General features: G+C 37.2%; 1 protein-coding gene and 2 long non-coding RNA genes across 5 annotated transcripts in view; 2 read left to right on the top strand and 1 right to left on the bottom strand.

Moving 5' to 3' along the window:
• STS (steroid sulfatase) overlaps window positions 1–27,139 on the top strand; it is a 203,542-nt gene that overhangs the window by 135,540 nt on the left and 40,863 nt on the right. Inside the window, exon 11 of one of the 3 annotated variants that reach the window (XM_064500954.1) lies at window positions 6,725–6,824. The exons of the other annotated variants lie outside the window; for them this stretch is intronic. Coding sequence (XP_064357024.1) covers window positions 6,725–6,759 — 35 coding nt within the window. The 3' untranslated portion in view covers window positions 6,760–6,824. Of the gene's footprint in view, window positions 1–6,724; window positions 6,825–27,139 lie in introns of those variants that run through there. 3 annotated transcript variants of the gene reach the window in all.
• Window positions 8,616–11,849, top strand: LOC135324483 (uncharacterized). Its single transcript, XR_010385862.1, has 2 exons — window positions 8,616–8,809; window positions 9,382–11,849. It is a non-coding gene; the product is annotated as an uncharacterized LOC135324483 (long non-coding RNA).
• Window positions 20,544–27,139, bottom strand: part of LOC135324476 (uncharacterized) — a 78,342-nt gene continuing 71,746 nt past the window's right edge. The window contains exons 3-4 of the long non-coding RNA XR_010385861.1: window positions 22,436–22,503; window positions 20,544–20,692 (exon numbers count right to left, since the gene is read on the bottom strand). This is a non-coding gene — a long non-coding RNA (uncharacterized LOC135324476). The remainder of the gene's footprint in view (window positions 20,693–22,435; window positions 22,504–27,139) is intronic.

Raw genomic sequence — 27,139 nt, 5'->3', positions numbered from 1 at the left:
TTATTGGGAAAAAAAATACAGCTTTTCTAGATCTTTATAAATACAGTGTTAGAAAGGAGCTCAGGAGATCAGCAGCCCCCTCCAGTATTTGTAAAATGTCTGAAGATTTGCTCTGGCAATTCTTTTAAATTGATAAGTTCATCTAAACCTATCCTTTCCAACCTAAAGTGTTGACTTCATTATATTAGCATAATCTAGATTAAAACAAAATGGAAACATCCACATGTAGACACTTAAATTTAGGTATCATAGATCAAGAGGTGAATCCCAACCCTCAGGTCAGCTGCTTCAGAAAATAAAGTACATATAGATATATCATTCTGCATTTCTCTCTCAAAGCTCTGGTACCATGTTGTCCTTGAGAGAGTGTCTAAAAGGGCATCTCAAGAACTCTGAGCATTGTAAGATTCAGGATTATAATATGTCCCTAAGTTTAGATGTATTTTTCAATTTAAAAAGTTGTCAGAGCAAATCTTCAGGTATTTTATATGTAGCAGAGGCAGCTGATGACCTTCTAAGATCCTTTCCAGTTCTGTACATACAAAGATCCAGAAAAGTGGTATTCTTTCCAAAGGTTGCAATATAAATATCAAATATCTTGCAAAAAATTAAGGAAACCTTAGGATTTTGCTAGAAGAAAATGCACAAGCTTTTTTATTTTCAATTTTATTTGAAGAGAAAAAGTCTGTAGGAGCCTTAAGAAAATATATAGGGCAATAAAATTACTTTCTACCTAACTCAGATTCTCTTCTCATCCCTTAAATGCTTAGACATCTGAGTTAAGGAAATTAACATTAGTGACAACAAAGTCAAATAAATATTTATGTAATAAAGGGCATTCATTACATAATTTAGCTCTTGTAATTGGTATACCCTATAGTGAATAATAATAAATACAAGGAATATTGAAATGCCACAGTGTCATGTAATCAGAAGGCAATTGAAAGATTCTGTCAAAGGCAATTGAAAGATTGCGAGAAGTGACAATTAAATTTAGCTAGTGAACAATTTTTGTTGTAGATCCACCCCATCCTTTAGTTTGTTTATCATCTTTTCTCACTGATAATATTAAAAAAAAGTATTAATTCCTTAACTTTTCTGTGCAAATCTTTTCTGTGGAATGTTGGCTCAGAAATATATGCACATATTTTCAGAAATTCAGACAATGATCCACATATAGTCATACACTCCTTTTAAATAAAACACAGCTCATCTTTTCAGTGCATGAATATCTATGTACACTGTGATCCTGTAAGCATACCCTCAATTTCTTTTGTAAAAATAGCATATATTACAAATATAACATAGTTCTTTATTATACTGTAGCATCTTACTGCTTTATGTAAACACAGATTATAAAACAGTAATATTAGAAATTAAATATTAATAGACATTGTGCTTTCACAATACAAGCCTGAAAATACAGTTCATATTTCACCTTTAATACTTGACTAACAATCCTTGTCAGAATAAATCTGATTAGATAGCATATATTTTTGTTTATAGCTAAAGTCTATCTGCATTAGTCCGTACCGACATGGTTAATTGCCAGACTTTGCAGTACAGTTCTGAAGCATCCAAAACCATTAGGACATGGTATGTCCCTTTGCAGCTGGATATCAGAGGGGCTATTTAATGAACAAGGGCAAATAGCTTTTTAATTGTGGTCTAAACTTCCACAGATTTCAGTGTGAAACTGTAAAATTATCAGTTAGAAGTGGTTTTATGCAATGTTTAAGGGTTTATTTGTACATGTGATTTCAATGGGGTTACAAGGTCATTAAAATGAAAACTTTCTGTTTTGTATTGCAAACCATATGATCTCAGCTAACTAGAATATTAACCTGTATACTAGCAGCTGAGACACATGGAGTTATTGAATCAGGCTTGCAGAGTTATGAGTGATAATCATATTATGCCCTCAACTTTGACTGATCAATTCATTCTAAGAACCTTAATTTGTAGTAGACACCACTGTACTGTTGTGCTACCTCTGCTTCCTTGTCCTTTTCTTCTCATACTCCCTTAATTGTTTGCATTCACTTACTTTTTTATCAGATGTCTCCTGCCACTTCCTGCTGCATTGCCTTCCCTACAACAATCATACTCCCACCTACTTCCTCTTGCCTATTGCCAAATCAGTGAGGGAATTGTAAATCTTGGTGAGAGTAAACCCAAAATTTCTCACAAAAATAAAGTTTCAGAAAACAGCATGTATTTATTCAGTTCAAAATGTTAAAAAAAAAAGAAGAAGAAGAAGTCTGAGTTCAAGGCAGGGCTGTAAAGGGGACTCTGTGGGACTACTGGCAGTTTGGGCCAGGAACAGTCATTTCGGGGAGCCCCTGGTGGCTCCCAAGTGACATTGATGGGCTTGACAGACCCCTACAGTAGGGTGTAGTTTACTGCCTGGTCTGTATACTTACTATCCAGCTGGTATTAGTTCCAGATGTTTACAGTGGGTACGAGAAAAGCTTAACACTTTCTGATTTAACTCTTCTATAGTTCTATGGATTTCAGTGCTTCTGCTCCTAAATTGCATTTGAAAAAGAGTATACTCAGACTATTCAGCTATTGTTGTAGGCTTCAGGAGGAGCCTAGAGAAAGGATATCATTATACCCTACTCATTCATCAGCTTTAGCCAGTGTCAGGATCTGGTCAGATGAGCTCTGTTCTCACTGAGATGATGGACCCACTTTAACAGTCTTGCACAAGTAGCCTCTGAAGAAGAGCTTTATCGGGTGTCTGTTTTTCTAAATGTTAATGGTCAACATGGTCACAATTCATATAGTTTCAGAGGATTAAATTCTCATGCCAGATTATTAAAAAAAAAATAACAAGCCTAGAATATCTTGCTGCATAGCTGTGCTTGAAAATTATCATGTTTTACAAAAGCTCTAATATTAATGCTCTGAAAATAGAGGTGCTAAGTAGTGGATAGCTGCTAGAACCTACACAGGAATGTACTTGTTATTTTCAGTGCTTATGGGTCACAGACAAAGGAACACAATCCTTATAAAGTGATCTCCCTTTCTGAAGGTCATGCATGCATTTAGTGTCATCTGAAGAAACCACCTTCTTTCCATCTGGTTTGACTGCTTGCTTTTGCAAATCCTTATTTCCAGGGGAAGAACAGCCAGTTTGGGACCTTATAAAGTATAAAATGAGTTCCCTTCATTCTTTCCTTCAAGGGAGGAAGGGAAAAAATAAAGCAGAAATCAAGGCTTTGCCACTCCCTCCTCCATCTATCTGACAGCAACAACAGAGCTCCTTAACTACTGATACCTTTAATAAATGCTCATATATAGAGACTCTGCAAAAACAGAAAGAGGCCCAAGCAGTAGGATAGCTTCCCAGCCTTAGAAACAGTGTTAAATAATCCCAGGTGCTGCCGAGGAGCAGATTATAGGGCTGCTGTTGGAAAGAACAATATTGATTCTGAGATTTAGGGGAAAAAATAATTTGATGGGCAAGGAATGAACAGATGTGGGTTCATTACAGATTTCTGTCTCTGACTTGCTCTCGCACACACATACACACTTTTTCAGTTTAGGTACCAGTTATTTCTATTTCATATTCCTGTTTATTTTGCTCTTGCTCCAGCAGATGTTTAAGGCAATGAAACAAAGGAATTTGTCTTAAATTCTTTCTACCTGAGCTCCCTGAATCTTAATGTCTCTTATTTTTTATGTGATTAGAAAAGAGTTCTGATAGAAGAGAATTCATCTCTAGGAGTGACATAAAAAAAAAAAAAAAAAGCATTACCTGTATTTATATAACAGAAAAGCATTACATATACATACATATATATATGTATAAAATGTTTCTGCTAGAGCCATTCAAATTTTTCATTTGTTCTTCACCTTAATTTCATAATAATGCTTCCATGCAAACACATTGTAAACTTGTAAGTATATGCTGACATTGAGGGCTTGACTTGGGCCAGCATGAGGCAGTATGCTCTATTAAGTATACTTGTTCTTGGGAATCTATAAATGTCAAGACTGTTAACTATTTCACTGTTCATCAAAGCATGTCAGAAAAGAGAGGGAGTTTTGTTCTCTGAAGAGGTGCTCAATCAACTGTGAGTGACAGCTCTTTTCTGTGCCCTGAATTTATCAGTTTGGGAAATGTACTTTATTTATTTATTTTTGCACAGTGCAGGAGCCCAGCAGAGCTCTGCAAGGTATCTGGCAGAATATGCTTCTGTTGCCAAAAGGGCAGGTTTCAGAGGACCTCACTGAAATTATTGCCCACTTGAGTTCAGACATAGACAGGTGCTGCCCCGCAGAAGGAACCCATCTGGAGCCTGACAGCTGTTCATCTCCACTAGCCCACAGCTGGCTGGAGTGCTTACGCACACCCTTGCAGTTGCTGAAATAACTATCCTTTTCTCAGGGAAAGCCCAGACAAGTGGGAAGCTGAACAAGGCAACACAGTTTTCTTGTATCAGTGTCAGGCATTTCAACTTTGGAAAAGTTAAGGCTGAAGAGTCCAGGAAATGCATATAAACATATTTCAGATCCTACTGCAGTTCCCAGTCAGCCAGCCCTGATGTGGGAGGACTGTGAGTAATAATTGCCTTTTTTCCCCTTACTCAATGGCTTTATGCTAAACCAAAGTGTTAAAGGTCTGAAAAATATGATGGCTAATTATTGTGAGGAAGTTGCAAATAAACTCAGAAATAGTTGGACACTAGTCTAATGAGCAGGATGTTGTAGTTTGTTAAAGGACTAGCAAAGCTCTACACAAGACTCTCAAGATATTTTATGGAGGAAGATCTTCAAATGTGTCATTAAGAGATTTATACCGTGTACTGAATAGAGTGCTACTGATGACTTGAGCTTATGCATATACTCAGCATACAAATAGCATAATTAACTAATTAGAAAATGCATGTTGGAAGATAACAGCCAATGAGAAAGGCATAGTGTAATGCATAGGAGCTGATCACTTGTACAAAGAGAAATTGTAGTTTTGTTTCTTTATATTTGGATTGCTTAGCAAGGACACCCAATTTTGTGCTGTTTGATTGCAGATTTATTTATAGGCTTATGAAGAACCATAACTGCCCCCAAATAACGAAATCTGACGGACAAAACCAATGCCAAGCTGGTCAAGGGCTAAATGAATGTGTTCCCTTAAGGAGGTAGAACTAGGGGTAAGCTGTCAGCCAGACAGCTGTGGCCCGTGGACAAGCAGCTGCACCTGGATTGCTGTGAACAGGGCAAGGCTACTGAAATGTCCTAAAGTGGTGATAGTGGCCAGGACGGGGGGGGGGGGGGTCTTTCCTAGCAGCCACTAGCTGGTATAGGTAGTGGGTCATGTAAGGAATAGCTAACAACAGCGATTTACATTTGGTATCTTTCTTGTTCTTTAATGTGTTGGTACTTCCACTGGCCTTTCCTTTTCTCCTGAGCAAACAAAATGTCCTTACAGGAAGAGGTTGTGCCCTCTGTGGCTTTTCTTATTGAGCAGCGCCCAGGGGTGAGTTCATATACTGATTATCTGGAACAGAAGGACTAAAGGGTCACTCTGGTTCTCCTACAAGTGCCCAATTGTTCCTTCTGGCAGTATATTAGTGAAATCCATGTTTCAGTTTTAAACAGACTGAATGCTAGCACTTCCCTTTGGAGGGTATTGCAGTCTTTTCTATATGCTTTATCTGGGAGCTTTTACACTGATCAGCATTGCTGTTAAGTCTTTTCTGCACTCCACCCCCAAAATGATTCTTGTGGTAGACCCTTTGCATAGTACCACCCAGGCAAAACTACCCATCTTACTCAGCTGAAAGTGTTTCTGTCTTCTGTTTCTATCTTTGCCAGAGGCCATGAAAGAATATTAGGAACAGGTGGCTGTAGCCAAAGTCCTAGATTTTACTTTATTATCTGTGTGCATTTACAGCCTTCCTATGTGACAGTCTCATTTAGTTGGTGCTACAGGCAATCTCTGTCTGTACCTAAAAATATCTTTAACAGCTGCACATAGGGAACAATCACGCGGGAAGAAAAAGAAACATACAGAAGTAACTTAGAAAGGAATTGGAGCTGGAGGAATTCAAGGCAGGGGTTCTTTTATTAGCTAAAAGGACACTTATTTGGAGGAGCATGCACAGTTTGCTTTTACTGATTCTATTTTTTTTTGATATTTTGTCCATTGCCATTGTTTGCTTAAAATAATTTCTCGGAAGATGCCTGGTTGGCTGCAGGCAGCAAGTTACAGCAAAGTAGCTCTGAACATGAAAAATAAGTTTATTCTCTACAGAAGACCATTACTTTGCACACACACAACGGAATATCTGTGGGTCTTGGCATTATATATTGGAATGTGTGACAAGTTCCTATAAACTCACTGACACAACCAAGAAATGGTGTGAAGAAAATATTTTTCTCCCTCTTCAAACCTTCAGCTGGGAAGACTGGAGTGTTATATGTTTTCTTCTCTTTTTCTGGTACTCACTGGAACATTCATGCTTGAAAGTCCTTTCCTGTCCTTGCTTCCCAATGTTCTAGTAGCGCAGGGTAAAGCTTTGGGTATCATCTCACAAACTTTGCCTTATCCCCTTTCGTGACATCCTGTCACCACTTCAAAAATTTTTAAGCCAGGGCTGAGAAAAAACATTCTGCCTGTGTAATCCCAAACTGGAGAACTTAAAGTGATAAAAAGAAAGCAATCTATAACTCCTTTAAGAACAGTTCCTCCATCTATTTCCTTTCTTCTTCACAGGTTTCAGCTTTCTTGTGAACTCCTTGGCTGAGTGATTAGACAGAAAGTGCAGTATAGACCAGTTTGCCATTGGGACTCATCAGGACTAAGAGGTCAGCTTGCCTGTTTCTCAAAATCCTGATTAATTTCACTTTCCCCCAGCTTTGAGATCGTAATATAAGCAAGTTTCAGGATGTCCTAGTTTCTTGTCAGATAAAATGAATCCTTATCCCCAAACGGCACAGGATGGTGTGTAGTTTATAAGATTCATGTTGCCTCCATTTGCAAGGTGTTCAACATTTTGGCTCCCTGAAGAACTGTGGTTGGAAGTGTATTAGAAAAAAAGATCTACTCAAGAATACAGAAAATGATGTGGGGCTCCTAATATCCGGTGTATCTTTCATAGTATCTAACATACAGACATGGCCATTTTTCCACTCTCTTCAGCCTCCTATTACACAGGAAGAATAGCAGAATTCTGTGCAGTGTGTCCCTGTACCAGTGCTAAAGTACCCATATATGCCCATACATTTTTATCATCCTTCCATATATATGTTATTGGAATTACAGGAGGCTTTTGCTTTCTCTATCCCTCAATTTAGCCTAGACACATATTTGTCCACTTTGTGATGGGCTTTTGCAATACACCTAAGTACTCTTTTCTAGTGTTTCACTAAATGTTTTTAACTTAAAACATTTTTTCCCCTAATTCCAAACAGAACCAAATTAGGAAAAAAAAATAAGAAAAAAAGAAAGAAAACCCACACAGGCATGTGTATCAGACTCCATTGGTTCAAAATCATTTTTATTTAACCTATCTCTGACAAGATTCTTCTCACCTATATTTAGATATTCATGATATATATATCCACAGCTGAAGTGATTGTCATTGGCTCCTTCTATGGTCAGCGGAGAAAAGGAGGCATTTCTAGGCTTCTATTAATCTAATCTCTTACCTAATTAGTAAGAAGAATCATGACCTATAAGTTCCTGTTACACTCAGTTAGCTAGAAAGGGAGCTTAAGGAAATTAAGACACAGAGTCAGAGTTTTACATTTAGTCAGGTGAATCCCACATATAAGAGAACACAAGAACAATGCTATTACTAAGGCCTTATTCATTCTCCCTGAAAGAAAGTGCATCTTACTTGTAGTGCCCAGAATCAGCCATTAGCACCATAATAGCTGCTCAAACACTGGAGATTAATCTGAAATCTTAGAGCTGAATCAAATATGCAAGGAAAAAAAAAAGGTGGAGAGCTGCAAAAAATAAATGAGAATAAATTAAAGTTGCCCAAGGGTTCTTTACAAATACATCAAAACAAAACATATTATGAGACTGGAGAGTAGATTCATTAATAAGTGAGAAGGTGAATGAAAATAATTCAAATAAGAGCAGTAATAATGAACTCCCTTTGAAGAACTTAAGATTTAATTAAAAAATAAACTTAATATAACTAAACTAAAATAAAGGGTTTCAAGCTGCTACAATAAATGTAGAGAAAACTTTCCAAATGTGAACACGTTTTCAGAGACTCAGCAGTGATGCAAGTGCCTCTTAAGGAATGCCTACCCCTTTGGATTTACCCTTGGCCTTTACTCATCTAACTGCACAGCAGTATTACAAGGCGCTTGATACACCATAAAATAATGTGGAGACTTCAATCAAGTCACTCCTTGGGAAAGATATAAGCCAATGAAAGAAATATAGAAAACGAAAGGGCTTGCTTGGAAGTTTCCATTTCATGTTAAGATAAATTTTATTCGTACCTTTACACAAACACAAAGCTAAGTTAAAAATACATAACTGTTAGTCATTTAGACAGCATTCAAAGATTTTCTTTTTTATGTGGATGTTCATAGTTTTTAAACTTCTTTTTTGTTTCTTTGAATTCCTATTTTTTCCCAGGATCCTGTTAGTACAAAAGAAGAAAGTTGCTCACAGAATTAGCTAATTTTCAGTATTTTTGTTTTAACTGAGTTGTTGATTGTGTGGTTCATTGAAGAAGAAGACAGCTGTGATAAGAAGCCAGATAAAGATCTCATGATCTTATATGAGGTGGACTTTCAGTGGTCTTCAAAGAGTTGTCCTGCAGCCCTGAGCAAGGTGAGCAGGACCAGGCCAGGGACAGCAACTGGGGACAGCCCAGCACCCGCCACCACCTGGCCAGGTGCTGAGATGGGGCCAGGCTGATGTCCAGCCCACGGACTGGGGTCAGCAAAATGGCAGGCCAGGCACAAGCACACCCACCGTGTAGCTCAGGAAAACACGGAGGGTGCTGAGGCACTTACCTCAGCTTACGTGCATCTCCTGAGTGAAGGCAGACCCCCAAGAAGGCATCTCCCAACTCTTTCTGCTGCAGCTCTTTCCCAGCAGTGCGATCCCAGGTTACCAGCTGGCCAGAGCATGTGCAGCCATCCTCAGTGTCATGGGAAGGCTACAGTCAGCGGGCCCTAGAAGGAGCCACCACTTTTTATTGGTTTGACATAGCCAATAGAGGGAACAAAATACTTTATTATTAGTGGAAGAGAACCTGGCAGGCACCATCTTGATTTTCAAAGAAAATTTGAGGGGAAAACAGCCAAAAATTTGAAAATAGGATATTTATTAGTATTTACTTAATTACTGGGCTTGCCAATAGAAGAAAATTCTGAAAAAAAACCCTTTGATGTTTTCAGCTTGATGCATCCTTGCTGTCATATCCTGTCATATCCTGACTAAATATACCAGTGAGTTCACACTGTATTGAAGAAAACCTTTCCTTGATATAGGCGTGTAGCCTATCTTTTAGGAGACCTCTCTGGAATGTTCTGCTTTGGAAATTTATTCACAAGCATGCATACTAAAAGAAGCAATGTTGAAAGGAAGGTATGGCTTAATTTGGTTCTGAATTTAAATTAAGGGGGAGAGGGAAGAGGTATTAGTTGATCATAAATTAAAAAAAATCTGTGAACTCTTTTAAGTACAATAAAATCAGGTTTTTGGTATGTTTCTCTTTGTATGAATAAGAATATGGTTATAGTGGACATCAAGCTGAATACCAGGCAAGAATTTGTTCTTATCAGGAAAAAGGCAAAGTAATACTGGGCTACATTAAGAGGAGGGTGGCCATCAGATTAAGGGAAATTACATCCTTCCACTGAGTGCTGGTGAAGCTAAAGCTGGAATAATGCCCAGTTTGGGGTCTCCAATTAAAGAGAGATGTTGGAAAGCTCGAGAGCTGCATAGGCAGTCAGAGGCCTAGAGTTCGTGATCTACGAGTATGTAATGGGCTCAGGCTTGTTTTGTCTAGCAAAGAGGAGACTAAAGGCAGCCTAATAGTAACCTGCGGCTACTTGAAAGGGAGCTACAAAGATGTCAGGATAAACTCCTGTTAGTAGAGGAATAATATGTACTGAGGGATAATGATAATGAATTGTAGCTTGTCAGGTTCAAGTTGGACATTAGAGGGGAAAAAATCCCTAGGAGAGCAGGGCAGCATGGGAACATATTACCCTGAGCAGCTGTGGGATCTTCATCCCTGGAGGTTTTCAAGATTTGGCTGAGCAAAGCCCTTGCTGACCTGGTGCAGTGCAGGGGTCAGCCCTGCTTTGAACAGGAGGCTGTAATTGCAGGTGCTTGTGAAATTTATACACATACATCAGACCTATGGTCACTGCAAGTGCTTTTTCACTTTTATGAGCCCTGGATTCATACAGTTTCATAACTGCAAGTTTTGATTCATTCCCACATCTACAATAGAAATATGTAAATAAAAATGAAGGAAAAAAAAGGAAGTACCACATATAAGTTAGCAGAATTGGTATCATATTGGTATCTTACTGGGTTGCTGAAAATGGACACTTTCTTAAGTGGATAGCCTGGCTGCATATTTCTGCAGATCTCAGTGTTGAGAAGCACTGAGGCATCCTTGAGGCTGAAGTGCTGGGACCTCTAAAATGTAAAAATAACTGATGAACTGCATGTTTGATTAACAAATATAAACACCTCAGTAACTTCTGAACTGTGAATCAACAAATGAACACTACTTAGTCATAAAAGGTTGAGTTTTGGATGAAAAATATTTGCTGAATTTCTGATTGCCCAGGAGAAATTTGCATTGCAAATAAGTGACACTTTGAAAGGGTTATATCACTTTTTGTATGCATTTCAACACTGCTGAGGCTTAATTTATGTACTGTCATTGCAGAGAGGGAAATATAATGGATTTTTAATTATCCCAAGTTACAAAGAGCAAATGGAAGGTAGTCCAGTTTCTAGACAAAGCGGGAAGAGAATTAGGAGTTATAAAGAACAAATTACACAGGCATGCCCTATTAAAGTTTTCTTGGGCACAGGACATTCCACTATTTTAAAAGGTATACACTGATTTCTTGATTCGTTCTCAAGGTACAATATTTAATCACGTTTTTAAAATGGTTAACGAGGTTGCATGCACCAAATTAACTCTGGTTTGTTTATATTCGTGCATGCTTCTTTGCTTCTGAGTAAGAAGGCTGATGTACTGTACAAAGGCAACAAAGCCCTGCTGACAGTGTTTTACATTTTCTGGCTTTTCCACTTCCTTGACTTGAGAAGGTGGGAAATTATTCACATACTTTCATAAAGTTCTTTGTCCTCAGATCATGTAATAAAACACATAATTAACGGTGCCTTTAAGCTTAAATTCTTTCAGCAACTGCTAGCACGTGGCTGTTCTATTTCTAAGGTAGAGGGCTCAAATTATCTGATGAGCTGTTTTTTGCTTTTTTTTTTTTTTTTGCATCCATGTATTTCTGAATCTTAAAAACACTTGTTCAGGGACAACCGTTTGCGAGGGAGATAGTAGAACTTCTCTGTACCTTTTTCTTTTTGCTCCTGTTCACTAAGAACTTGATTAAGCACCTGTTAATGTCAGTAACAGTAAGAATCTTATTAATTTCAACAGATATGGGTTTAAACCACAACAACACACAGAGTAAGAGCTTCTTCCCTCCCTGTTTCTATGAGAATGTTATGGCTAACACTATGTTTCATTATTCTCACTTCTTCCCCTCCCCCCCAATTTTCCCTGTCTTTTCACGTCTAATTTTTTTCACTTTTCCTGCAGGTTGGCACTGGAAACACATTCAACATGTATTTTCATTAAAGTATGTTAAATTACAAATGTTCTTGATTTAGGTTGCATTCATTTAAATAGTGTAAATTTTGATGACTAGCCAGAGTTTATCTGAACTCTTTGGACTGTCTAAGCATTTAAAACAAGTCTGGAGATCTCACAAGAAGAGATTTTCTTGGGAAATATACAGCTGTTCTTCTGTTGGTTCTGAAATATTGCAGCAACCCTTGTTGGTGTTTCATCATTTGCAGTTCCATCTGGAACCCAGAAGGAAAATTTGCATACATAAAAATAAAATGTTATCTGAATATTTCAGACCTTCATTAAAGGTTTGGTCTAATTTCTGGTCTAATCACGGATGAAGCTCAAGTGGCGTTGGGGGACATTTAGATTTGGACTGTTTTATATCTAATTTTCATCATCCGGATAACTGCCTTCTCCAGGGAAAAAGCAATAATTAAAAACTCTGCTGCCTTTTGTCAAGATTATCTTTATGAGAAAGTGGTACAAGAAATAAATGGAGTGGATTGAAACACCCGTCATGTCTTTTAATAAGCTTTGGAGGACTGCAAGGAATGAAACGTAAAAATTTTAAGTCAAAAAGCTTGATGCACCTACTGTCAATACTTTGTTTGATTTAGTGCTGAAACTTCCCTTTTAGAACATAATACTGATTATGGACTTCCTAACCAATTCTCTGTATAGCAGTGACTGCTAGTCTTGAACCTTAAAGGAAATGAAATGTATTTTATTAGTGTGTTAAAAAATTGAAATACATTGGTTTCATTGTTTTTAAAAACATTACTTTATTGTGTTTCACAGTAGAAAAATTCACAGTGGGGCCTTTTGAAGACCCCTGGTGCCTGGGGAGCTTGGGCACCATTTAAAGGGCTTGTAATTCAGCAGTCTGTGATTCCACAGAAGAAACTCCACTATTTCCCTTATTTTGAGTTATTAGTGTGTCGGTTCCTTTATTCCCTTGTTTTTCTAATATATATACAATGTGTATGTGGTTGGCTTCTTTTCTCAAATTAGATTTAACAGTAAATGACAGCAATTTCTCCAGAAATGTCCCATAAACCACAGAGACTGTGGCCAAGTCTGCTATCAATAATCTAAAGTAATATCTGAGACACTCCAGAGGCTACTAAGAGAGGAAAAAACATCTACACTATCAAGTCCCTAAACCAGAAAAATCTAAAATGGCAACATCATAAAATCCACCTCTGTGAGTAATGGCTGACATGGACGCAAGTCTCTGGCCCAGTCTTAAATTTAACGTGTCCCTTCTCCCTCTCCTATGATGCCCTGGTGACTACTCCTGCTCTCTGCTGGATGGAGTACACTAGCTACCAAAAAGTCTTGTTTGCTGCTGCTGGCAGACCGTGAGAACAACAGAGATAAAAGGGAATTAGGAATATGCTATCTGCTCAAATGGAAGCTTTCTATTAGGTAATTCAACCTGCAAACAGCAGCTTTGAGGGCGAAGTGTTGGAAGACAATTATCCTTTTAGGAAATAGTGCTGAAGGCTGGGTCTGGTGGAGTTCTTCAAGGATGAAGAAAAAAAGCAGTTGTTTGTAGGATTCAGGATGATAGCAGATAAGTGTACAGAGGAGAAATTGATGAGAACATTTACCCACATTAATGAAAAATGACCATTTAATTAAAATGAATATTATTGATCAGCTTGAATTGTTTCAAGCAGAACGGCAGACTCTGAAGGTTAATTGTATTTCCTTATACAAATATTTGTTGCTATGGAAATAAAACTGGGAGAGACCTGTGAATTAGATTGCAATCATCCACAGGTTTTTAAATCAAAACACTGCTGAATAATGAGCAAGTTCCCTCAAGCCCTCTCTTGAGGACTCTGAGCCTCTGTGATACAAAAAGAAAAAAGGATTGCCTTTTAAAAATGATCCCCCCAAAATGTTAAAACAGACACTGTAGGTGCTGAAAACTGTTCCTTGTGAAGAGACTCTGATCTAGCTTGGAAACATGGGGCTAGTCTTTATGCAAAGGACTAGCCAGTGAGGATTAGACATTAGAAATGCTGACATGGATCAGCTGTAATCAAGATTAAGTAAGATTTCTGGAGCTACATAAGTGTGGTCAACTTCATTATATTTTCATCTAATTCCAGTTTCATTTTCTTATTTGCTCTCTCTCAGAGGCTATGTGACCCCCTGGCTATTGCTTTTTCTGGAGTAAGGCTCTCCTCCTCCTTTGTAAACTTTGATGGGAAAAAGGCCTTTTAATTGAATCTTCCACATCCTTTAGACATACTTAAATAGTTGGCTTACTGGGTGATATGTACTGAAGAGTTGTTCTAGTTCTACTAGGAAATCATCCAGTCTAGACTGGAGAACCTCTTCAGTGAAACTCAATACGGTTCCACTGAAAGGTGTGGTTGTGACAAATTGGTGTATTCTCAACTGGTCTTCAATGTTACATAATTTGCATAAGGAATGAAATTCTTCCTCTTTTTGAGAAGATTTCTCAATATTCTCCTTTAACTTACCTCAGGATGACTAGTTATTGTGTTCTAACTAATAACAGAGAGTTTTCTTACTGATTTCAAGAAAGTTGATGTAAATTAAACAAGGAGCACATAAATAAAATGAAGATGCAATCCTTGTTCCAGTTAAATCCACAGTTGTGTTATTGACCGGTAGGGTTAAGATATTATTGAAAAAAGTAGCTTATGGAGGTAAATTAGGAAAGAAGTCAGGTAAAAAGTACATCTTGATTTTTTTTATGTTAACAGAATATTAACCACAGGCACTAGAGAGTTTATGACATTGACAATTTTTTTGTCTTTTTGTCTTCACTGTCAGGGAAAAAAAAATCAACTGAATGTGTTAAGTTGGTTGCATCTGGGCTAACTTTTCATCCTGAACTGAAAGAATATTTGCAAATTAACCCAGAGTGTTTGCTGAGTAAAGTCTATATACCTGTCTGGATTCTTTCGCAGTTCCAAAGCTGTTTTCAAAGTGTGCTAGATGCAATTACAGGAAATTATATATCACAGTATGAACAGAGAGCAAACTTTAAAATTCTACTAACTGAAAACCTAGAAGAGCTAGACAATATATAGAAAAAAATTATAACTGGAAATATAAAAAGATTGTCAATCACCTTGATGCTTGCTTGATTTCTTTCTTTTTTTTTTTTTTTTTTTTTTTTTTGGCTTGATGAATTGGAAATCTCATGAATCAAAAATCCACACAAAAATGACTAACCTCCCCTGGAACGTTGATAAGGCACAAATCAAAACAGAATTACATTAGCTAAAGTGCCTTAGAAGTCTTTTTCTTTCTATCTCTATAGAGAATTGGGGTGGACTTACTCCTTTGGGTACAACTTGGTACCACACCTGCAAGATAGACAGCCCTTCTCTCTTTTGCAGCATTGCAGGAATGACAACACAAGAAGACAGTTACTCTCCCTGCAACTCAGGAGGCAGGTGGTACCAGCCTTCCGGTGGCATAAAAGCATGAAAACCAACCGTTTCTGCTGCTACTACTCACAGAGTGGGCTGTGAGGAGTGGGGAGCAGAGGAGGAAAAGATGAGCTCTCAGCATCTTCGGTTTTAAACGGCCAGGAGGCTTTAAGGCATGGGGGAATGAAGCGTTGAGGTAGATCTGGGCAGCAGAGCTGCTTGCTATGGCTTTGCATAAGTGTTTAACAGCAGAGCCCAGGACTAAGTGGAATTTCCACTGAACAGTCCCAGAACAGCAAAAAGAGCTACAGAACAGATTTCCAGTTATTATTATTCTGCCCTTCAAATGGTGCTCTCAGTGGATTGGGAGTGAAATAGCTCCTGTTACGTTTCTTACATAAGAAATTAAGAGTTTGATAATAACTAAATGGCTGCAAGAAGGTGGCAATGTCATGCTTTCACTAAAGGAAGTCCGTAAAAAAACAGATGGCCAACAAAAGAGGGCTTAGTGCAAGGAAAATTTGAAGTTATATGATGATAAAATATACGTATCTCAGAAAGCGTCTAAGAAGTTTCTTAGAGTTAGGGAACAGCTAACATTGCTTTAAGATAATCTGACAATAAAATTCTGCATTAGGTTGAAAAATAGAGGAAATTAAACTAAGATATTAACAGCAACCTGCTTCTTGACAGTCAGCTGTGATTAAATAGATGTTAGGGAGCAAAGTCTTTGACAAATAACTCTGACAGCTAATTATTATTTTCCGTAAAAGTTTCCTTTTTCAAAACAAGGTCAGTTCAGAAAGATGTGTGAAAATGAATAGAGAGAATGGGCTGTCACTTTACAACGTCTTTGTTATAAAAATAACAATACACATTTATGTCAAGGTTATGACAATACAAATGTAACACATTATGTAAGCATCTTGGTTCATTTCATGTTAAACTTCACAGCAGAAACATCCAACACCAAGTCCTAGACCGTAAGCTGCAAAAATGAGTAGCATTTATGTACTTTAGAAGGAGGAATGAGTTGGACCAATAGCATTAAGTCAATAATACATAATACAAAAGAAATGTGTTAGACACTGGTTATTTACCTTATATTACTAACACTTTATGTGTTAAAAATATTAAAAGTTTCTCATTGGCCTAATGAAGAGCCATATTTTAAAAGATATAAAGAATAGAGGAAGGAAATATTTTACTTTTCCAATGGTCTTTAAAATTATATATGCATGCATACACTCTTGCAATTTCTTCTAAATGCATGGTTTTAATTCTTTATTCTACAAGACCATTAATTATTTTGCATTTATCTCTGTATGTATACATGTGTAAATTAGCTCAATGTTTACCCATACAGTGTATAGGCTGCTTCATCAGCAACCTGAAGAACAATACTGCTAATAGGTTGCAAATTTGAATTTTGTAAGTAAGTTTGTGAATTTTTGTACTACCATAAATACTGAAAAGGGAAATGTCATTATTAGTCCTATTAACATGAAAGATTTTGTAGGAATGCCAGCAAACAAGATTTGGCAAGAATTCTCCACCTCACATACGGGAACTATGTCTTCTCTTCCCATTAATCCTTTTGATTTAACAAGTGAAGATGTACTATACGGTCTGACAGTGTCATACAAGAAATTAACAAAAGACATAATTTCAAACTAACAATGAAAAAAAGATAAAGGTGGCTGCCTTTAAAATAGCATAAAATAGTCCTGACCAAGTGGCAATTAAGCATTTTGAATCCTTTAAAATTGCGTGTCTGACAAATACTTTTCCATTTGGTACTAAACAAATTGATAAATAATTTATTTCAAACTAAACCTGATAAAAATTTGATTAGTTTCACTAAAGGTTTTTGCATCCTATTACCTAGAAATGTCAGAATGCATAGCTGAATACATACTGCTTATGAGTAAAGATTTTAGCTGCTGACCCACTGAACTAGCACATCTGCAAAGAATACAAATCTTTTGGCATTGAATTTTTATCTGTGATATTGAGATTGGCATCTTAATCAGTATCCAGCTTACCTCACTGTATGTCCAGTGTAGGTGTAACATCCCAGCCAAGTATCTAGACCTTCATTTTATTCAGTGCAAACCCATTCAATGCCATCCGTGGCCTGCAGAGATTTATTGTTTTCACTGTGACATAGATACCTACATTTGGTAAGATGGTTGCATCCTAATCTCAACTGACTGTATCTGCTATAATGGAGACCTAGAAACCTTACTGACTTGCAGAAGTCTGTTTTGCAAGCATTTAAAGCTAGTAGACCTACTACCCTTAAAGCAGGCATTGTAATATCCTTCAAAAAGGGAGAAATGGAATGTAGAGCAGAGCAGTCTTTTTTCCTTTGTGATAGTAGCCAAGCATCACTGCATACATTAGTAAGCAGTGATGAGAGTGACAATTATAAAAAAATGAAACTATAGATGTCACTTCGTTTTAGCACTAGTGTACAATGACCTATTAAGGTAGGTCAACACCAGCATTCTGACTTCAGACTGACAAATACAAGGAAGAGAATAAAATGACCTCTGACATACACCCACACACGCGTGCACACCCACACACACACAGACAGAGGTAGTTTCGACAGAAAGAACATGAGGAGAAGTTTCAATGTAGCACTGAATAAAATAAATATTACCTATAGCTCATTTCAAGTAGAAGAGATCTTTGAAGAGCTTTGAATGGTGAACTTCATATCTTTTAAGTAGTGACAATGTTAAATTTAGGATAATACTTTATATCTCAGACAAAACACAACTGATGTCATCAATCAAAACAATATGAGTCCAGGAGTATAAAGGTCTCTCTCAGAAACAGCAAGGAACTGGCTTTTGTGTTTGTTGCTCTGTGCTTAAAATAAAGCTAGAACTGCTAGAAACTGGACTATGGTGCTATATTTTTGAATAAATGCAAAAACGATCCAACTTAGAAAGAGTACAAATCTAATGGATTTAGATTGTAGCAAAAGCATGGTTATCCTGCAGGAACTGTTTATCCTGAAAGTATCATAGTATTTCTCTCTCTAAATATCTTTCTTCTGAGAAGTCTATAGCACTAAGGGTAGAGAAATTAGTAACAAAGAAGAGGGAATATAAAAAAGAAAGCATACAAAAAATCATTGCTAACGTATTTAGGAAACATTTTATTTAGTGACTGAACGCAATTGCATAATGTACATATTTTATGTAGAATTAAATATATATATACATATGTGTGTGCATGTTTGTTCTCCTTTGGGATGAACTGGTATCCAACAAGTTTCATCCTTTTGTTTCAGGACACATAATTAAAGCAAGAAAGGAAATATGTACATACATGGAAGTAAATTAAGGACTGAATAGATCATACCTAGGCAATAATAAGTCATACTTCTTCATGTTGAGATGGTAGTTTTCCCAATGGAGAAGAAACATCTGGTACTTACATAGCAGGGTTCTTGATGTTAGCATACTTCTTCAGACATCTCTAAATGATAGAAAATGAGCAAAAGTGGGATACTATTCAGAATCAGTATATATTGTGTGTAATGAAAATGAACACAAATGAAATGGAAGGACCTCTACTACAGAGAAAGCAAAGAAAACTCAATTAGGGAAGTGATTGCAGGCTTTAATGTCTTCATTTTCATTTTGTCCACTCATACAAAATATCTTCCTGGCATCTTGTTCAGTTTCTGGCAGGCAAAGTATTGATGATTTTGAGACAGAAACTGGGTTCCCTAGTTTGAAAGCATAACACACTTCTTGAAAAAGAGAACTCTTCATAGGCATAACTATATAGGACACATCTACAACTGTGCTTCTTCAGTGCCCGTTTCTTTGGTGTGAGGAAAGAGTCAGAGAGAGAGAGAAGTAGATTTCTTAGCCCCGAAAGTTATCTCCAATTATGACTATTACAGTTTTCTTATAAAGAATTATTTGTGAACTGTATGGCTACATCTGTTCTATAAACAATGCCAGGAAACCATCTTTCCAATTCTGTTATGTTCTAGGAATAATCTCCAAATAGGGTTTTTTGATCTGAGATGATTAGGAATGGAGAAAGATCAAGGTGTAGTGAAATGATGCAAGTCCTTCTCAGCCATAGGATACAGCTACACTAGCAAATTGAAAGTGCCTCAAACCATTGTCTAGGAGTGTGGTCAACAGTCCATGGAGTAGTCTGCGTTCACACTAATAAACTCTTGTAGCCTCCAAAGCAGGATAGCCATAACCAGACTGACTATTTTGAATGGGCTTTCACCCATGCCATCTAATAAACCATATCTGGGAATTGTTTGGGAGACTGTTAGTGTGCAGTCTGTTCCAGGGGCTAAAATGGACCCAATTTCCCAGGTCTGGGGAGAAAACTGTCCAGGGACTATTCACAGTCATACCTGGAGGCAGCTTTCAGGAGCTGGGTGTCTGCTACAGTTACTTTGTCACCACCCCTCGTTCCATTGTTGCTGCCTCCTTGACCTTCCTCCTAGCCTCTTGCTTGCATATTCCCTTTGCCCATCTGCTCCCCTCTTCTCCTTCTCTTCAGCTGCCACTACAATTTCTTTCACCTCCCCTGTTGCATCTTCACCTTATCTACCTGACTTTAATGTTGCTTCCCTTGCCTACCTTTTGTCATCTCTTGCCACTGATTTTTGCTGCTAATTCTTAGCAGAATTCCACAAAGACCAAGCTAATAACCGTGTTGGGACCTGACTGAACCCATCCTGAGCCACTCTCATGTCCGTGCTCCATACTCACTAGCACTAGATCTGGATCCAAAGGGAAGAGATGTTTCACCTGGCCTTGTGTGAAACCACCTTAGGTTTGAATGGTTGAGACAATTTTCTAGGGGCCTCATGTTGAACCACACTTCATGCCATGGCTTGCATGGGTGTACCTCAGTGGAATCCTCTGTCCTGGGAGATTATTAAAAAATTAACATTCTAATTCAAAGCAGCTCCAAACTGGATATCTGAGCACACATAGCAAATGTGGTGCTTTAAAAGTCATAGAAGAAAAGGAAGACTTGCTTTCTGTGTCCCAAAGTTTTTGGCAGGAGACAGGCCACTAGTCAGATCAGCCAGGAGCACAGGGCTGATGAGCATGCCAAGTAGTACAGTTGTAGTTATTATCTGAAATTTTACATGCTGGAACTAGACGGTGTTTTCTGGTCTCTTGAACAGAGGTGTCTAAATTCCACCTAAATGGACCTTTGCTGAATGCTTGTTGCAGAGCATAGCAGTTTTATGTGGGACATGCTGAACCATGGCGTTCCATGGAAAACAGGAAAGTATTTTGAAAACATGCATTGTGTATCATTTTATTTTTAAACCGTGTTTATTGTTAGCAGATTAGAAGAAGGTTAACTAAGGAGCAAGAAGTATCTTCCTAAAGAATAATGCTCAGCAACAATATTCATGCTACTCACTGCTGTCTGGATCTGAAAAGGAAAGAGAACAATGCAAAAGAACAGTAAGAATCTGACTGGCACACATAATACGAGATTTAAATGTAACGTTATCATCATTAAGGGGTTGTATCTGGAGTTCAACAAGCTCTGCAAAGTCTTTAACATCAATCAGTGCAATGAATTTTGCATTTCTGGGGTTCTGCTTTCATGTAAAGTACACATAAAAGATGGAGCTGCACAGTGATACATTATTGTGACACAACAGATTATCCCATACCATAAAGAAGCGATGCTCACAGTTAGTGGCAAGTACAGGGTAAAATATCTGGCAAATCCGGTTCTAAAATATCAGAACTCATTCCTTTTTTTCAGCTCCAGATCTTATTTATAGTCTTATCCAGCAGCATGATTCATCAATATCTAAGCTGATTTCAGTAGATTTTGGCCTGTATTTAGACTGTTAGATCTGCCAGTTCATGTTGTGGAATTATGTGAGTTAGAAATAGTAACAGAGAAAAGCAACAACAAAAGTATCCAAAAACCTCTATCAGATTGTATTAGTGAACCTGAACTATACTGGGGATGCTGTTGAAATAGACTGTCATCTCTGCTCTGCCTTCAACAAAAATGAAAGCTTAAAATGAAAATGTGTTCTTCAGATAACTTACAGAATAATTTACGTCCAATGACATAAAATATTATGGTGACTCTTATCCACAGAAATACATCTTTGCCATAGAGAGTATAACAGAAATAGAAATTCAGAAGGCAAAGGAGAGAAAATATATTCAGAGAGCTCAGTGTGACCGGAAAAGTTTGAACATCTCTGTTTTTGTCCATTTCCAATCCAGCTCAAAAATATTTCCTCTATATCAACAGATATATAAAAACACATATCTGTCTACCACATCAGTGTCCATATAATAGGTGAGCTAGAGTAGTGCATGTGAGCAATATAAAATTCTGCCTCCTGGCTGCCTAGAAGAGACTAATTGAATTGGATGAGTGACTAAAGGCTTGTTATTCTTCTCATTAGTATGATAAGGGTGGCTGTACATGTTCTGTGCATTGGCTGGTCCAGTTCTGTGTTGATTTTGAAATCACGTTGCACTTGTCTACTGGTCTTGTTTAAGCTGTATTGTGAATTGGACCCCTGGTTTCCTTAATACAGTTTTTCCCAGAACATGCAGGTACGGACATAGGAATATAGAGTAAGATGGGACCTTCCAAAGCAGACAACCCAGCTTTCTTCCACTGCATGCAATTACTTCCTAAAAAGCCATAAGGAATCTGTTTACTGAGCTTCTAATACCCCAGACCAACACTAACTGTAGTATTTCTTGTTACCACAGATGCATATTCTTAGAGAAAGCTTGAAGAACTCTGTCCTCTGCTAAAACACAAAATTTAATGGTATCTTTTTGTACCTGGCACACACCCCGTAGATCCAATACCTCTCTTCCCTTTGGTATTTGCCTTTCCAGCCTATTATGGGAGGAATCTCTGAGTTTTACTCAGTGAAGAACCAGCCCATGGATGCTTTTGTAAGTGATCTACAAGTGGCTGGAAGTGGGAGAAGGCAACCTGCATTGTAAATTTGCATAAAAGCTTTTGAGTCTAATCAGCCATTTATTTGATTCTGCAGGTCAAAATACAAGTCATTTTTCTGTGTGTTACAAAATGGTCTGTGACCACTGGGGTACTTGCAATTGCATTCCCAGAAGTAATACTGTATGGTAGAAACCATTAGCCAATTCATAGCAAAGAACATACCAAAAGGCATGGGGCTGAGTGTCATTCTCATGAAACTGCTGGTTTCGTTTCTTGGGGCTTTTCTTCATCTGTATAGAGAATATACGATCATATCTTAACTGTTTAAAAATGCAAAGGATCACCCAGGGTACACGATCTTCAACTAATCCTTCCATAATAGCAGCTTATGTTTTGATTTTGACTTGAAATAAGCATTTCTTTCTGAGTTTGAAAAATGAATAAAAATCTGTGCCTCCTTTCCTGCTGTGACTAGTTATCACACCAAGCATCTCTTCACAATCCCCTATACTTTACTCTGACATCAAATGGAGACCTTGTGTTTAAATTACCTGATTTCCTAGGAAACTTGTTTTATCTCATAATTTGAGTGCTTTCAAATCCCCATGCAAGATCTACAGTTTGTACAATTTCTGAAGAGTCTTGTGACCTTGAAGCAAATATGCATTGCTATGTGTTGTTGTACTGCAAAGTCAGGCAACTTCTGAATGCCTTAAATTCTGAGAAAAAAAGAATTACATCTTTGTTAATGCTATAGTGCTTGATGTATTTATACTTAAATACAATGCAAACATTTGCTTTCTGAGGTGACTGAATGTGGTTGACTTAAAGACAGGTCAGACCTACTCTCTTTTAGTAAAACAAATGCAACATGATAACTGAATAAGAGAATGGTGAAACAGAAATATAGGTTCTGTTGTAATTTTCAAATTGCATTCCTCAGTCCTGGAACAATATATTATCTGAGAAACAGAAGTGTGTCATTCTTCCAAAAACACAAAAGAATCCAGAAATGTAAGATGAATAGTAAATTATATTTTTTGCTTAAACCTAGATGTTTTTTCTCTCATATTTTTGAAAGTAATAGTAAGTGGGTTCACACTGAAAAATACCTTTATTATGACATAATTTGGGATGTAGGAGATGAAAATATGAACAAAATTCTCCAAAATCAGCAGATGCAGTTAAAATACTCTGTTTTGTTTCCAATTTCTCATTCTGAGCATTGACTTGGGACCCATTATTTCAGGTTACAAAAATCAACCTTAAATGCACACAAGAAAAAAACAAACACAGTCCCCCAGATATTTGTCTAATTGCTAAGGGTTTCTCTTAAATAAGAGTATACTCATGGAGTTAATCATAGCTAATTAACCTAAGACAGTTAATTCAGTTAATTACAAGTGTAGACAAACCCTGAGAAGTGGACCCTACTTCAAGGTCTTGCAAAAATCCTGCTGTGCTCTGTCTATCACTTCATAAGGTATGTCTGGAGCATTACAATTAGCTGAGGCCTACTCTTGTTTGTTTATTTAGTTGAAAAGATAGCCCTAGCAGCATTGCTTTAGAACAGACTTCATAAAGAAGATTTTGTTCACTAATATTTGTTAAAAAAGTGGGGAAAAAACGTCACCATGAGAAGAGTTTTCTTTATAAATCATGTGAAGATGATCCTTTGTTTGCAACAGGCTTGCAAAGGCAAGAAGAAAAATTGCTCCTAAAAGCTTTCAATAGCATTTACATCTATCAAGACTGATTAAATTGGAAAAATATGTATATATATGTGTATATATTTACTTCAGTTGTTTTTCTCTACTAGTAGTTATACAGTATGCAGGACTATTCCTTTAATTATTTTCCATTTTGTGTAAATTTCTGAGCAGCTAAAATGTCTTCTTTTATAATACATTATCTAGTTTCATATTGAAAACATATGCCTAACCTTATCAGAGTCCCCAAGGAAGGTAGGTATGACCAGCTTTCCTCCTGGATCTTAGGAAATGCATATATATTGCCTCAGTGTCAAAACTCTGACTGAATCATCAGCTGCCCACAATCTGCATTTATCCAAAAGATCCAGAGTTTCAGAAAAAATATTCTGCTCATTTAGGACAAGGTGAACCCAGCAAAAGTTTTCAGTTAAAGTTAAAACACCGAGAGATCTCTGGAGAAATGGTTCTCTGCCATATTATCTTTCTAGTGGTTTCCTAATAGTGAGAGCTAATTGTTCTATTAGTCCTCTACTGTCTAGACACCAATACCCCTGATATGAGACAAGCAAATATGCCTGCTTATTTTGCAGAAGAAAATAAATGTTTCTTTTTTGATAGATATTTTTGTCATGGCAATATTTTTTGCTTGCTTGTTTATTTTTTAAATATTTATTATTTTAACATAGAAATGACTGCAAAAATGAAATTGTGGGTAATGTCTGTGAGCTAACAGGTAGAGAAACAGCAGGACAGATCTCATGAAGCATGGGCAAAAAATTCCTGAATTTAATAGGAAGACTCCTGTTTAATAGGAAGAAATCCTGCAAGGATTTCCCACAATATTTTCCCTATCTAACTATTAGTATGTAGTTCAGTGTATTCTTTAAATTAAAATCTTGAACATATGAGCCTCAGTTCCCAAACACAATGGTAGTCTTTGTCTGGCTACAGTTTGTAGGACTTTTATGGTTTCTAGGGCATCTGAAATCTTTTGGTAGGTTTCCCTACTCTGTAAACCTCCACTAAATTTAGTTGATTTGAAACTGATATGTTGAAGACATTTGTTTTTCAGAATTTCAGACCTCAATAAAGGATGGAAATTCTAATTCCTAGCCATATTTTTTCCAGTCACAGTGTTGCCAGTAGAAACAGCTCTATAATAGTTCTTATTATTTCCGTCCGAACTTGTCCTGGTCAACAATTTTTTTGGTCCTTATAATATTATCCCCACAGATCTCTGGGATAATATCTCACATCAGGCTTTTACACATATAAGCATAAACACAAACATGCACTCAGTGACTCAGTGAGGAGGGTAGCTACTCTTTTTCAGAACAAAAATATTTCTTTTTGCAATTCAGGCTTTTTTTCCTAATTGCTGTTGAATACTTATGGAAGAGATGTCATTTTTGAGCCTCACCGCTGTGGTTATAAATGTTTTTGCCCTTGGCTGCTACTGGAAGCAGATGGTAGGCTGACAAGATCTATTTAAGATCTGAATGCCTTGAAGGAAGTAAAAGCAGTAAAGACAGGTAATTTAAAGCATGGTGAGTGTAAATCATACCTTCATTAGCATAATTGTAAAACTAAGCTTTGATCTTAGAAGAGAAGTGTCTCACATAGGGATCTGTACTCCATATCTAATATACACTTATACCCCATCACAAAGTCTCCAGTGCAGAGACTTTGCCAAAGACCCTGTGTCCCCCACATTTTACCATTTCATAGGAATAAAAAACATATTGGGTCAGACCAAAAATCTGTTCAGTAGTTTCTCTTTGACAACAGCCAAAAATGGATGTTGAGGGAAAAGTATAAGAATGAGTGAATCATATATGATTTTTTTCCCAATACTTCACCAATCTTCCATCACTTTCACCTCTGTGATCTATGGTTTTATGTCTTTCTTAAATCTTTCTGGATTTTTTTTCGATGGACTTGGTAGGAATCCTGCAATCTGCTGTTGTGATTGTATGCATTTTGGGAGAAGTCTTACATGACCTCTTTTTCAGGCCCTCATTTTCTTGTATAGACAGTGAAAAGAAAGTATGTAAGATTTGAAATGCTGTATAAAAGTGCCCAGCTATTGTCTTTGGCTATAAAGAGAACCAGCTTTGGCTGGGTTCCAAGTACAGGCACCCCAACTAATTGCCAGAGGATATGATTTTTGAAGTCGATATTTGCTTTAAGAAGACAGATAACTGCCAGATATTGAGTGGGCTGACATGGAGCAGTCTACAGAGGAGAAAAGAGCAATACTATGTCTTGATATTTACAAACAATAAGATATATCTCCCAAAAAAGCTTTACAAAGAAACAGAAGAGTTTCTGTAGGATATAACTGGCAGCATATAAAGTCCAGGTTTGAATTTAAAGGGGTGATTACTAACAAACTGGCTCAAACCTAAAATCAGAAATCTGGAAAAATTGACTAAAACTTTCCAGGGTTCCAAGAGTAGCTTTTCTCCATTTTCAGACATTATTCAATTAGCTTAAAAAAGCATTATTTTCATTAAAAGGAGATACATCCAGCAAGATAATTAAACAGGATAGCACACAATGCCTAATTCCTAACACATAAGTATAATGAATTTAGAGTACAATTTCCTCTAGCAGGTCACCTACTAAGCTAGCTAAGCTAGCTGTTTGCTTCAGCATCTGAAGCAACATTTCAGTCAGAGTTTAGGATTGTCAGGTCTTGCTGGGTAGCAAGACCCAATTTGAACCACATTGCTTTTATTCTGCAGTGAGACGAATTACTTCTGCTCATTGCTCCTTACACTGCTAGCAGCTTACTCCAGTCATACCTTTCTGGCCATCCCTTCCTCTATTCCGTGATGCTAACCATGCTAGTTAGCCCAGCAGAGATCTAAATAGATTTTATTTCAGATCTGAGCAGACATGAGGTCATGAAGGACTGAAAACAAAACCTAGTCTTTCACAGCATACAAAATTCTTCAGCATTTTTTTCCTTATTTTGAGTCACATGAAACACAAGTAGACAAGTCTTGATTTCTTTCTAAGTTCTAACCTCTGAACCCTAATGCTAAAAGCCATTATCCTGTGTGGCCGCTTATCCCATGTACATTTAGGTATGATTAGTGGACTAGATTCCTGTAAAAAAATTGCAGCTAGAAATTTTTCCCCATTTCATGATAGGACTCCATTTTTAATAGTATTGCCTCAATCATAATATAAAACAGAACATGTAAAA

This window comes from Dromaius novaehollandiae, chromosome 1, assembly GCF_036370855.1.
Source record: "Dromaius novaehollandiae isolate bDroNov1 chromosome 1, bDroNov1.hap1, whole genome shotgun sequence".
In the NCBI taxonomy this organism is placed as follows: Eukaryota; Metazoa; Chordata; class Aves; order Casuariiformes; family Dromaiidae; genus Dromaius; species Dromaius novaehollandiae.
Note: the sequence above shows the minus strand (reverse complement) of the source record. Positions and strands in the feature narration are given on the sequence as shown.